At 39.9% G+C, this 12,615-nt stretch overlaps 1 protein-coding gene across 1 annotated transcript in view; it reads left to right on the top strand.

Moving 5' to 3' along the window:
• AP3S2 (adaptor related protein complex 3 subunit sigma 2) overlaps positions 1-12,615 on the top strand; it is a 51,715-nt gene that overhangs the window by 15,532 nt on the left and 23,568 nt on the right. Inside the window, exon 4 of the mRNA XM_082448878.1 lies at positions 7,632-7,703. Within this exon, the coding sequence (XP_082305004.1) occupies positions 7,632-7,703 (72 nt within the window). The remainder of the gene's footprint in view (positions 1-7,631; positions 7,704-12,615) is intronic.

Raw genomic sequence — 12,615 nt, 5'->3', positions numbered from 1 at the left:
CACACACACACGTGTCACATACATTATTTAATTTTTAAGTAAAAAGTAATCTCACTACATACATAGTTCTGCAACTTGCTTTTTTAATCACTTATAAGTCTTGGAGCTTTTTCCACTTCATATATGCTTTTTAGTGATGCATGATTTTCTACAATATTAATATATCATAGTCTTTTATTTATAATCTTTTATTCAATACCCTACCTGTGGGCATTCAGGTTTCTCCCAGTTTCTTCCTATTGCAAATTATTGTGCAATGATATCCTTGCACATGCATCTGTATGCACGTGTGTTAGTTTCTTTAGGATAGATTCCTAAAATTGGAATTGCTGCTTTAATTAAAGATGTGTGCTTTTTAAATTGTTAGATAGTGCCTGATTGCCTCTCCCTAAAGTCCTATTTCCCCATAACCTTACGAGTTTTAAATATTAAGGATATTTTCAAATGTTTGCCATCTTATGGGTGAAAAAATAGAAATTTGTTGTTTTCCCTAGCTTTCTTGAATACTAGTGAGGCCGCATATCTTTTTTTTTTTTAATTAATTAATTTATTTTTGCTGTGTTGGGTCTTCGTTTCTGTGCGAGGGCTTTCTCTAGTTGTGGCAAGCGAGGGCCACTCTTCATCGTGATGCGCGGGCCTCGCATTATCGCGGCCTCTCTTGTTGTGGAGCACAGGCTCCAGACGCGCAGGCTCAGTAGTTGTGGCTCACGGGCCTAGTTGCTCCGCAGCATGTGGGATCTTCCCAGACCAGGGCTCGAACCCGTGTCCCCTGCATTAGCAGGCAGATTCTCAACCACTGCGCCACCAGGGAAGCCCGCCACATATCTTTTACTGTTTACCAGTCATTTTGTATTCGAAAATATCTGACCATAGCATTTGTCCACTTTTCTAATGGCTCATTTGTTTTTTAAAATCTATTTATTTATTTATTTATTTATTTTTAAATTTTTTGGCTGTGTTGGGTCTTTGTTGCTGCACGCGGCCTTTCTTTAGTTGCGGCGAGCAGGGGCTCCTCTTCGTTGTGGTGTGCGGGCTTCTCATTGAGGTGGCTTCTCTTGTTGTGGAGCATGGGCTCTAGGCACGTGGGCTTCAGTAGTTGTGGCACGTGGGCTCTAATTGTGACTCACAGGCTCTAGAGTGCAGGCTCAGTAGTTGTGGTGCACGGGCTTAGTTGCTCCACGGCATGTGGGATCTTCAGTTGTAGTGCATGGGCTTAGTTCCATGGCATGTGGGATCTTCCCGGACCAGGGCTCGAACCAGTATCCCCTGCATTGACAGGCGGATTCTTAACCACTGCGCCACCAGGGAAGTCCAGCTCATTTGTTTTATTCATTTGTAAGCGTTTGTTTTTTTCCTAGCTTTATGGATACTAATCCTTTTCTGTTATATTTATTGCAGATATTTTCTCCTAGTCCATTTGTCTTTTAACTTTATGTAGTTAGGTTTGCTTGTCTTTTTTCTTGTAGCTTGAAGGTATATAAAAATATTCTCCAGTATTGCTATTGCTTTTTTTTTCTTTTGAGATAACCATTTTTATTATCACCACCCAGCTTATTTGTGCTTGATTATGTAGCACATTGGCCAGATTGTCTAAAGAAATCTACATAACATTTCTTTCATTTTTCAAGAGATGAAAATAACTGTAAAAAGTTAACAAAAGTACACAAGACAGTGGATGCAAAAAAATCTGTGTGTGAGATTTTATCCCATCTGCAGCTTTTATATATTTGAAAAGTAGAATTCATGAGCTAAAAAATATTGTCCTATCAAAGTTTGTTTTTTTGGTTTTTTTTTTAAATTTTATTTATTTTTGGCTGCGCTTTGTCTTCGTTGCTGCGCGTGGCCTTTCTCTAGTTGTGGTGAGCAGGGGCTACTCTTTGTTGTGGTGCGCGTGCTTCTCGTCGCGGAGCACGGGCTCTAGGTGTGCAGGATTCAGTAGTTGAAGCACGCAGGCTTGGTAGTTGTGGCATGTGGGCTCAGTAGTTGCGACATGTGGGCTCTAGGGCACGCGGGCTTCAGTAGTTATGGTGTGCTGGCTCAGTAGTTGTGGCTTGCGGGCGCTAGAGCGCAGGCTCAGTAGCTGTGGTGCAAGGGCTTAGTTGCTCCGTGGCATGTGGGATCTTCCCGGACCAGAGGTTGAACCCATGTCCCCTGCATTGGCAGGTGGATTCTTAACCGCTGCACCACCAGGGAAGTCCCCTCCTATCAAGTTTGATAGAAGTAGATTTAACCTGATTACAATATTAACACCAGTATCATTGATTTAATAGTTATAAAAAATGATGTTTTTCTTTTTTCCCCCAGGTTTATCAAGGTATAATTGATGTATAACACATAACATTGTGTAAAGTTAAGAGGTATATTGTATTGACTTGATATACTTATATATTGCAAAATGATTACCACCATATCAAACTAACATCTCTTATCATGTCACAAAATTATCATTTCTTTTTTGTGGTAAAAATCATATTTTTCAATATACTAAAGTCAGCATGACATCCATGCAAATTAGAATGCTGGCTGTTTGGTGCGCAAAGACCTGACTTCAGAACAAGAACTCTGTAAGTCCCATACTTTTTTTTTTTGTTTTTTTTGGCCGTGCCTTGTAGTATGCGGGATCTTAGTTCCCCAACCAGGGATCAAACCCATGCCCCCTACAGTGGAAGCACGGAGTCTTAACCACTGGATCGCCAGGGAAGTCCCTCCCATACTTTAAATGTGTGATCTTTTTCAACCTGTATCCATTCCTTGCATTGAAGATGTGAGACCCAATCCTACTCCTCTTTGTGTATGAGTTTATGATCTTTTCATACTGAGCATCTAGATTTCCACATACTACTTCCTGTTGCTTCAGAGTCTTGTAACTTTCTTCATCAGCTGAACTATATCCAGTGTTTTCCTTTTTATTTCTGTTCAGCCAATTTCATTGGAGTCACAGCTGCCGTGTTATAATAGCTAAATGTGGCTATTCTGATCTCTGCCAAAGGTTTAGCTTGTGGGGCTGCCCTTTGAGCCTCTGTAGCTACCTGAGGAGTTACTTGTGTTCTTGATGGCAACAGGGCAGCAACATTGAGAACAGAATCTCCAGTAGCTGCAGCTGTTTCTTCTTGTTTTTGTTTTTCCACCATTTCCTTTTCTTGTAATTTGTCTGCCCTTTCCAACCTTGTAGGATCAAGACCTTTTCCATTCCTTGCTTCTACTAAGGTGATGCCTTTTATGAGACTTAGATCTTGAATGACTTTTGCCTCTTGATGACTTTCATTCTTTGCATTTGTGTCTGTTCTCACCGTTTTCAGATGAATTTAGTTGCTCTTTTCCTTTGTGAGGAGAATGTTCTTTGTCATTTTATTCCTCAGATTTGTTTCTTAATTTAGTTTTAGATTCATGTCATATTATTTTGCCATCTGAGTCTGTAGCACCTTCATTTCAGTCCCTTCATGCATTAGCATGCTGTTTGCTTATTATGTTCTGGCTCCTGTGGTTTCTTCCTACGTTATCTGACTTTTGTTTCCTTTCTCTTGACCTTGATTATGATCTTGAATAATGATGTTTTGAGAAAGCTTTAGGAGAAACAGATACGTCTGACTGTTCGTTTTGATCTCTATCTGGGGATGTCTTTTCTGGAGCTATTCCATCTTATTCTGGATCACTAGCCTACTGAGAACCCAATTGTTATGGACTAAATTGTGTCCCCCCAAAATTTGTATGTTGAAGCCTTTAACCCCCAATGTGACTGTATTTGGAGACGGGGCCTTTAAGGAAGTAAGTTAAACTAGGCCTAAGGGTGGGGTTCTGATCTCATGCAGCTGGTGTTCTTATAATTATGAAGAGGAAGAGACACCAGAGATCTCTTTCTTTCCACATGCACAAACCAAGGAGAGGCCATTCAAGGACACAGGGAGAAGGCAGCTGTCTGCAAGCCAGGAGGAGAAATTGCTCCTGCCAAACCTTGATCTAGGACTTCTAACCTCCAACACTGTGAGAAAATGTCTGTTGTTTAAGCCACACAGACTTAGTTACTACCATGTGGTATTTTGTTGTGGCAGCCGAAGCAGACTAATACACCAATCTTAATTTCATTAACGCTCTTTAGTGAAAACAGCCCCTTGGCACAGTGCTGCTGAGAAATATGGGCTGCTTCTCCTCACGTGTCCTGGCGCTAGGCAGTGTCTCCACTTGCTGCTTTTAACAGTGTCAGCTAACCAGAAGCATCCCACAGAATGACTAAATCATTTCCAAGAGAGACCCAGATGGCATAAAATGTATCTGCCATTGCTTTGTTAGTTTTTTTTTTTTACATGTAGCTCAATATCTTTAAGGTATTTATATGTCTGTATTGAGATAGATACAATATTTTTTACCCCAAAGGATAGCCATTTGTCCCGACACTATTTATTGTCTAGGTCATCTTTTCCCATCAATTTAAAATACCACCTTTATCAAAAATTGTATTTTCTTGGCATGGGAGGCTCCATGCAAAATGAAGTGCCTCTACCCCCAGACCTACCAGGGCAGGACAAAGGAGGGGACATCTGCAATAGAGGGAGAGGAAGAGGATTTGGTGGTGCCAACCATTGGAGGCTACATGAATGCTGGCACCCGGTAGGGGAGCTACAGATATGGAGGCAACTTGGTGACAGCAGGCTACGGTGACTTTTTCACAGACTGCTACAGCTATCATGATTCTGGGTCTTCTAGAGCATGTAAAAGTATTCCGCACAAAATCAACTTTCTACTTCAATTTTCTCAAACTTCAAAATCCAAAGTGTCTGTGCTGTGTCCCTGTGCTTCACTGCGTTTGTCAACTGTGACTTTTCACTGAAACTTATCTGAAATTCATAGCCTATAGAATTTAAGACAGTGGCAGTTTTTAATCATGCCGTGTCTTTGAACTTGATCTATTGACATTCACAATAAGTGGAAAACAATTTTCAGAGAATGCATTTTTGTTCAGACTTGCACAGGATTCTAGAACCAGCGTTATTCAACATGAAGGCAAAAGCCCACCTTTGCTTTTTATGGGAAGTATTACTTTATTTAAGAGACAGATGATGCATTTTAATCTACATCATTTTAATCTACATTACCTTAATTTACAGTAGGTTTTTTTTAATGAACTTTGACCTTTTAATAAATTTCCAACACATGTTTATGCCTTTGATAGTAATGAAAATGATTTATCCCATCCAGAAAAAAAAATTGTTTTCTTACAAACATGTATATGTTTCAGTATTTCATATTCTGTCCCACTGATCCATAGTTTTATTTCTATCTTAGTATTACACTCCTTTAATTACCAAAGCTATACAATGAATTTTGATACCTAGTAAGACCAGTCATTCCTTATTATCATTGTTTGTCCAAATGTTCTTGGTATTCTTTCACATTTTATTTTCTGTAAGAATTTTAGACTTTGTCAGTTTCATGTTTTAAAAAGTCCTCTTGGGAGCTCCCACACTTCTAAGTTCATTTTCTTCCTTTAAAACTATAGAACATGAATTTTAAAAGAACATATATACCCACAAGGGCAGAGAGAACAGGAGAGAAGGCAATAGCAAGGAATATTTTGAAAGAAGGGAAGAATATGAATGCCTGGTATTGACTTGGCTGGTCCAAGGAAGTCACACCCCAGGCCAGCAGTAGAGAAAGCTGACAGCCAACCTGCTACACACCATGGAACCCTCAAAAGGCACAAAGCTAGCTGTACAGAGTCTCACTGTGCTGTGGGTGTGGAGTGGTCAAGGAAAGCTGACAACCAGTTAGATCCCTAAGTCCTTTTCCAATTCTAGACATAGTTGATGGTGCAAGTCAGGGGGATTAAGTGAACATATGCCTTGTGAATGTTGTATACTAACTTTCCAACCCTTTTCCTGCCACTTAGCTCCCCAATTTCTGGCAGCTAGTCTTTTACTCTTTAGGCAGGAGATTGTAAAATTCCTCTGGGAAATCTGATCAATGTAAGGGAAATGAAATTAAAAAGCCCAAGGCGGTGGAGGAGGGTAGGATTCTCAGCAAATAGCCATTATTACAGAGCTTCCAATCAGCCTTTAATTCTTATGAATAAAAAACAAGGATAATCAGACATCTGGGGGAAGGCTCTGACATGGAAAATGGAGACTAAAACAAACAGTAAAATTCAACTCATTTTAACAATAAAGCAAACAGCCCCCTGTCTGTAAGCCACAGAGAAATAAATAAAGACAAACAAAAATGGGCTCATAAACAGGAAACACAGAGCAGAATGATCTCTTAAAAATTAAAAACATGAGAGGAAAATGAGACAGAAAAGATAAGAAAATGGGAGGTCTAATACCGCAATATAAACAGCTCCAAAAAAGAAAGGTGAGGAATATGGAAGGGAGGAAATACTCAACAAAATTATTTGATGAAATTTCCTCAAACTGAAGGACTTGAGGAGTTGGCGGATTGTAAGGGCTCACTGCCCAGCACAGTGACTGAAAACCCATATTTATGTATGTTATCCTTACAGTGGATATTCAGTCATTGTTAAAAATGTATAGAGTTATAAATAATGCTATTATGAAATTATATGTGTTTTTTGGCATACATTTGTATGCATTTCTTTTGAGTATGTACCTAGGAGTAGAATTGCTGGGTCATAGAGTATTAGTAAATAATGTCAAATAGTTTTCCAGAGTGGTTGGAAGTATAGTTTCCATTTATATCAATTTGTACCCAGTCAAAAACAAAAGACTCAAATGTCTATAGGAAATGGATAAATAAATTTAAGAATGAAATACTATACAGCAGTGAATATGTACAAGATTTTATGACATGCAACAACATGGAAGAATTCACAAACATTGTTGAGTGAAAGAAGCCAAACGAAAAGAATGCATGATGTATGATGCCTTCTTTGTAAATTCAAGGACAGGCAAAACTAAACTGTGATGGTAGGAGTCAGGGTGGTGGTTACCTTTGGAGAGGATATGGTCTGAGGGGGCATGAAGGGGGCTTCTAGGGAACTGGTAGTGCTCCATTTCAATATTTGGGTGGTGGTTACATGATATGCTCATTCTGAAAATTCATTAAGCTATACCCTTATAGCTTAATTATAAAGTGTTTATTTATAATATATAAATTATAAAGTGTTTACCCTTTAAACACTTTTCTGTTTAAATGTTATATTTAAAGTAAATTAAAATCGTAAGCATGTTAATTAAGTTGATTCATGGAAAAGTGTTTTGAAGATAATGTTCATTGAAATTAGCAGGACAGAGCTATGTTAACACCATGATAATGAAAAAATTTTTTTACATGTATATGTGGAGGCTCGGGGAAGGGACATAGTATTATAAGTAGCTGTTACTTCGTTATTCTTTTATATCAGCTGGCATGTTATAAAGGGGGAAAGAAAGCCACATGTGTCTGCTGGTTGTGTGGCTATACTGAAAACAAGATTGTCCTGTCCTCAATTGTCCCCTTCAAATTGGGATAAGTAGGGTGATCAACTAGTGCTGGGAGGTTTGCGGTGGGGTTTTTTTTTGGGGGGGGGTGGGGGTTTGAGATTTATCATAAGGTAAATAGTATCTTGACTGCCCCCTTTACTTTCAGATGTGACATTTATGAAGATGTGACTTGTGTATCTATTTCTCCTTGTTTCCTAGGTTTTTGTGGAGACTCTGGATAAGTGTTTCGAAAATGTTTGTGAATTGGATTTGATCTTCCATATGGATAAGGTAACCTTCTCTTCCAAACCAGGGTTACTAGGAAACTAAGAACTTTGGACATCTCTAGCCATCTGTACACCTTCATGTTCTTTCTTTTGGTTTTTTTACTCTAGGGATAGTCCTAGAACCTAAGTTATTAAACTTAATAACTTAAGTTTAATAGTTTGGGGAGTATTTTGCTGAGATTTGTTACCAGTTTTAACACACACAGGATAATTACTGGGCCTATATTATGGTTCGTGTTTTCACAGACGGACTTCTTGGTTTAGGGCAATGATGGCTACCAGGCCAATGGTGAGATAAATAGTTTTATATTGATTTTTTTTTAAATTATTCAAACCCTGTTTTCTTTGTAGCTAAGACTCTCTTTCTTTTTTTTTTTTTTTAATTAATTTATTTATTTTTAGCTGTGTTGGGTCTTCGTTTCTATGTGAGGGCTTTCTCTAGTTGCGGCGAGTGGGGGCCACTCTTCATTGCGGCGCGCGGGCCTCTCACTATCGCGGCCTCTCTTGTTGCAGAGCACAGGCTCCAGACGCGCAGGTTCAGTAGTTATGGCTCACGGGCCCAGTTGCTCCGCGGCATGTGGGATCTTCCCAGACCAGGGCTCGAACCCGTGTCCCCTGCATTGGCAGGCAGATTCTCAACCACTGCGCCACCAGGGAAGCCCCTATATTGATTTTAAAATGAGTTTCCTAGGCATAGTCCAGTGACAGTGAAGCTTTGAAATAAACACAACATGGTTTTGAGCTTAGCTAGTAAAATGTACCATTTTCCTAAAGAGTAATGTAGTGACTAAGACATCAGTAACATAGTTTGAGGTCAGGTGATACTCTGTAGGGAAGCCTGCCAGGCAGAACTGAAGTGGTCCGAAGTACACGTTCTCAGTTTTGTGTTGCTACCATAACTGTGACATGGCTTATGTCCTCATGTGCCAAATTAAATATGAGAGATAGCCAGCAAGGGGATAGGAGCTGCCACATATATTTTATCCAACTGGGCACATGCTGTACCCAGTGCTGTTCATTGGTGGAGGTTGGTGCATCTTAGGTTTGCTTGGTCCTGGTTTTTCTTCCACTGATTATTGTCACTATGATCCATGGCCCTTAGAGGGAGATAATGATGTTTAGGAGACTACGACACATTGCTACACCACGATCCTTTATTAATCTGTTTTCATCATGACGAGGTAGGTTATTTTTAGATCCATCATTGCCATTTAGAGCACTTTCATTTTCCAATAGGATCTTCAGTCTCAGTTAACTCTCCCAGGGTTCTCAGATAGCATTTTCTGGGCTAATGCAGTGGGTGTTGGAATGGAGTACAGTTTTCTCTCTCAACATGTGGGTTGGCTGTGTGGCTCCCTGAGCAGCTTGGTGCAAGAGAATCACAGAACCCCATTCCTTTTATAGATACTTGACTTGGGGCTCCCTGATAGCCTTACAAGGCTTCCGGGACTAACTGATACTTTTGAGGTGGTCACTCTCCCTTTTCATATGAAAGGACTTTAGAAACTTCAGAGACCTCTCAACCTCCTCTTTGCAGGCAATTAGAGTTGTTTTAGGCTTGTCAGTTGTTAAAGGTGCTGCTATCTGGTAATTTCTGTCAAGGAGAGCCATAGCTCTAGTTTCCTTCTGTACTAGTGGGGGAAAAAAGTTAAGACTTAAAGAAACTTGAGACTATGGAGGGAACAGAGGAATGCTTTCTATAGGCCTTATTATTATTTTAAAACAATTTTTTTTTAAATTGTGAAATACAAGGTGTTAACCTTGGGGTTACCACCTGGTTTCAAAGTAGATTCCTTTGGGGATGCCACCTGTTGCTTACCAAGCAGGTCTCAGCTCATGGATTAAGGGATAGGCTTTGCTTGGGAATTCCCAAGCAAGAGAAGAGGAGGCACAGGTCTCCCATCCTCCCATTGTCCCCATGGCAAGGTGTGTCAGGGCCTGTCTCTGATAGAGTGGCTTCCCGCCCCCTTCTCCCAATGCCCTTTCTTTTTTTTTTTTTAAAGAAACTCTATATTCTTTTTTATTAAAAATTTTTTTTTTTAATTTTTGGCTGCATCGGGTGTTCATTGCTGCACGTGGTCTTTCTCCAGTTAAGGCGAGCAGGGGCTACTCTTCGTTACGGTGTGGGGGCCTCTCATCACGGTGGCCTGTCCCATTGAGGAGCACGGGCTCCATGCACGCGGGCTTCAGTAGTTGTGGCGCATGGGCTTAGTTGCTCCGCGGCATGTGGGATCCTCCCAGACCAGGGCTTGAACCCGTGTCCCCTGCATTGGCAGGCAGACTCCCAGTCACTGCGCCACCAGGGAGGCCTTGCCCTCTCTATTTATCAGACAACTGCAGGAGCAGACTTACCAGTGAGGAGATACACAAACTGCCTGATACTAGGCAGTCTGTATTTGGGTGCCAGCTGTCTCTAGAAGTTGTCTCAGAATGCCAGATGCCTAACACCTGAAAACTTGGGGGCCTATGGGATGATACAGCTGGAGGAGGCAGTTGTGGGTCTTATGGGAAGTTGAGCTTGGTCCTTTGCATTTTAGTGTGCAATTTAGGGTCAATTTGTAAGTTACACATGCGCGCGTGCGCGCGCACACACACACACACACACACACAGACACACACAACTGTTGGGATTTTTATTGGAATTACATTGAATCTATAAAACATTTGAGGAGAATTTACACTTTTACAATATCAGGTTTTATCCATGTTATGGTATAGCCATTTCTTCAGGTCTTCTTTGAGGTTTCTCAGTGAACTTTTGCAATTTTTCCCATAGAGGTTTTTCATATCTTTTATTAAATTTATTCCTAGATACCTGTTTTTTTATGTAATGATGTTTTAAATATTCATTTTTTGTTTATTGCTGCTATATAATATATACATCACTTTATTTCTGCAAGTTGATGTTGAATTCAGAGATTGTGTTAAACACTTATTAATTCTGATATTTTATCTGTAAACATCTTGCCCATTTCTTTTCAATCCTATAGCTTTCTGTCTGTTTCTTGCTTTACTCTACTGACTAGGAACTCCAGTGTAATGCTGAATAGAAGTGGTGATAGTGGGCATCTCATTTTGTTCATAATTTCAAAGTGAAGTCTTCATCTTGTCAGTATTTGCTGTATATATAGTATTTGAAGTATAGCAAGCTTTTGGGTAAATATTCTTTATCAAGTTAAAGGAAGTTTCTTCTCTTTCTAGTGGCTAAGAGTTTTTAGTCATGAAAGGGTGTTAAAATGTATCAAAAGCTTTTTCTCCATCTCCTGAGGTAATCATGTTTTTTGCCTTATCATTCTAATATTGTTTTTTAAATATTTGTGAGGATACCTGCTAAAGCAGTAAAGTAATTCCAGTCCCAACTGTTTTATTGCATGTGGCTTTTAAAGTAAATAAAAGGCCATAAAAATGTTGTTCTTTCTCATATGTCGTATCTTCAGATGAGTTCTATGAAGTGTTTTGCTGCTGCTGCACATTTCTTTTACAGTTTATAAAACTTTATTTTTAGTTGCTCTATGACATCAGGAAATTGCTGTCCATATCTCCTAAGGTTTTTGAAAAGTGATGATGCAAGGACCGAATCTCACTGTACTCGTCTGTAGAATGTCTAAAGGTGTCTTCCAACAGGTGACTTTCAGTGGGATTTCAAGCTTACCTTTGCCCTGATGTAGAGCAGTTGGTAATTCAGGCATATCTTCTACTGATAGTAGAAAATGGTCTTTTACTCAGATAGGCAAATGACCTGTCATAAGACAGGAGGAATGTCACTCTGAACGCAGTCCTTCTTAATTAGTCTCCACCTTAAGTCAGGAATTCTCATCAGGCGGTTACACTCTGCGTTGGGTTGTCATGGATAGCTGCCCCATTCCCCTAAGCAGCTGTGGCTGGAGTAGCAGGCCTGTGTAAGGACCAGAAATGACTGAATTCCTGCTGCCCTGGCAATTTGTTTTTTTCTAATCTTGAGATTTCTTTCTCAGCTTCTAAATTATTTTTGTCAGTGTCCTCTTTTTATTACTGCTGCTCTCTTCACCTCTTCTCACCCTTTCTTCCTGTCTTAAAGGAAGGTTTATTCCATTCCATTTCTAGAACTAAGTCCTCTTCCTATCTCTCCCTAATATGCAGCATAATCTCGGTTCTTCAACTCGTCTCCAAGGTGTCTTTATTTGCTCCTTCTCCTATAACTACAAATTCCCCCAGGTTGTCCCAATCTCTTACAGAATACAGCTCTCCCCATGCTTCTAGTGCTCCTTTTAACTGTCGTTTCATTTCCATCATTTCATTTAAGGTAAACCTCTTCATGTGTGAGTGATTTATACCCAGTCTTGCATCTACTTCGTCTGTTCCTTTTCTGGAGCCTATAGCCTGGTTTTCACTTCTACCCCAAATTCACTGATTATTTCCTAATTCTGTTTGCCAATCTTCACCTTCTTTAATGTTTCTGCAGTATTTGATGCCGTTGATCATTCCATGAAGCACTGCCTTAATCCTTTTCCTACCTTTGTTTCTGTCACATAGAACCCTCCTGGTTCTCTTATTCTCTTCCCACCTTCTACCAGTAAATTATGATGTCAGTCATCTCTCACTTCACTCTTTTCCATCTCCTACTTCTATCTTAGATCTTATCTGTTTCTCATACTTAAACTATTATCCACTTAGGTAGTTCGTAAATTGGTATTTCTAGTCCTGATGTGTGGCCTGAGTCTTATTTTTCCCAACTGCTCAAAGACATTTCTTTCTCATTTCATTCTAGTATCTTGTTTCTTCTTGCCACTTCTTATCCGTAGCCAGATTCAGCACGTGTCTCCTGAAAACTGTTTCTTCCCTTAGCTTTCCTTTTCCGGTGGTGCTACCACTATTCTGTGTCATGTACAAGCAAAAACTTTCCTCCTTCTTCCTTGCCCCCAACAGCCAGTCAGTCA

The sequence above is a fragment of the Balaenoptera physalus genome, assembly GCF_965194825.1.
Source record: "Balaenoptera physalus genome assembly, chromosome: 2".
Lineage (NCBI taxonomy): Eukaryota > Metazoa > Chordata > Mammalia > Artiodactyla > Balaenopteridae > Balaenoptera > Balaenoptera physalus.
The sequence above is the reverse complement of the archived record's forward strand: the minus strand, read 5'-3'. Positions and strand labels throughout refer to the sequence as shown.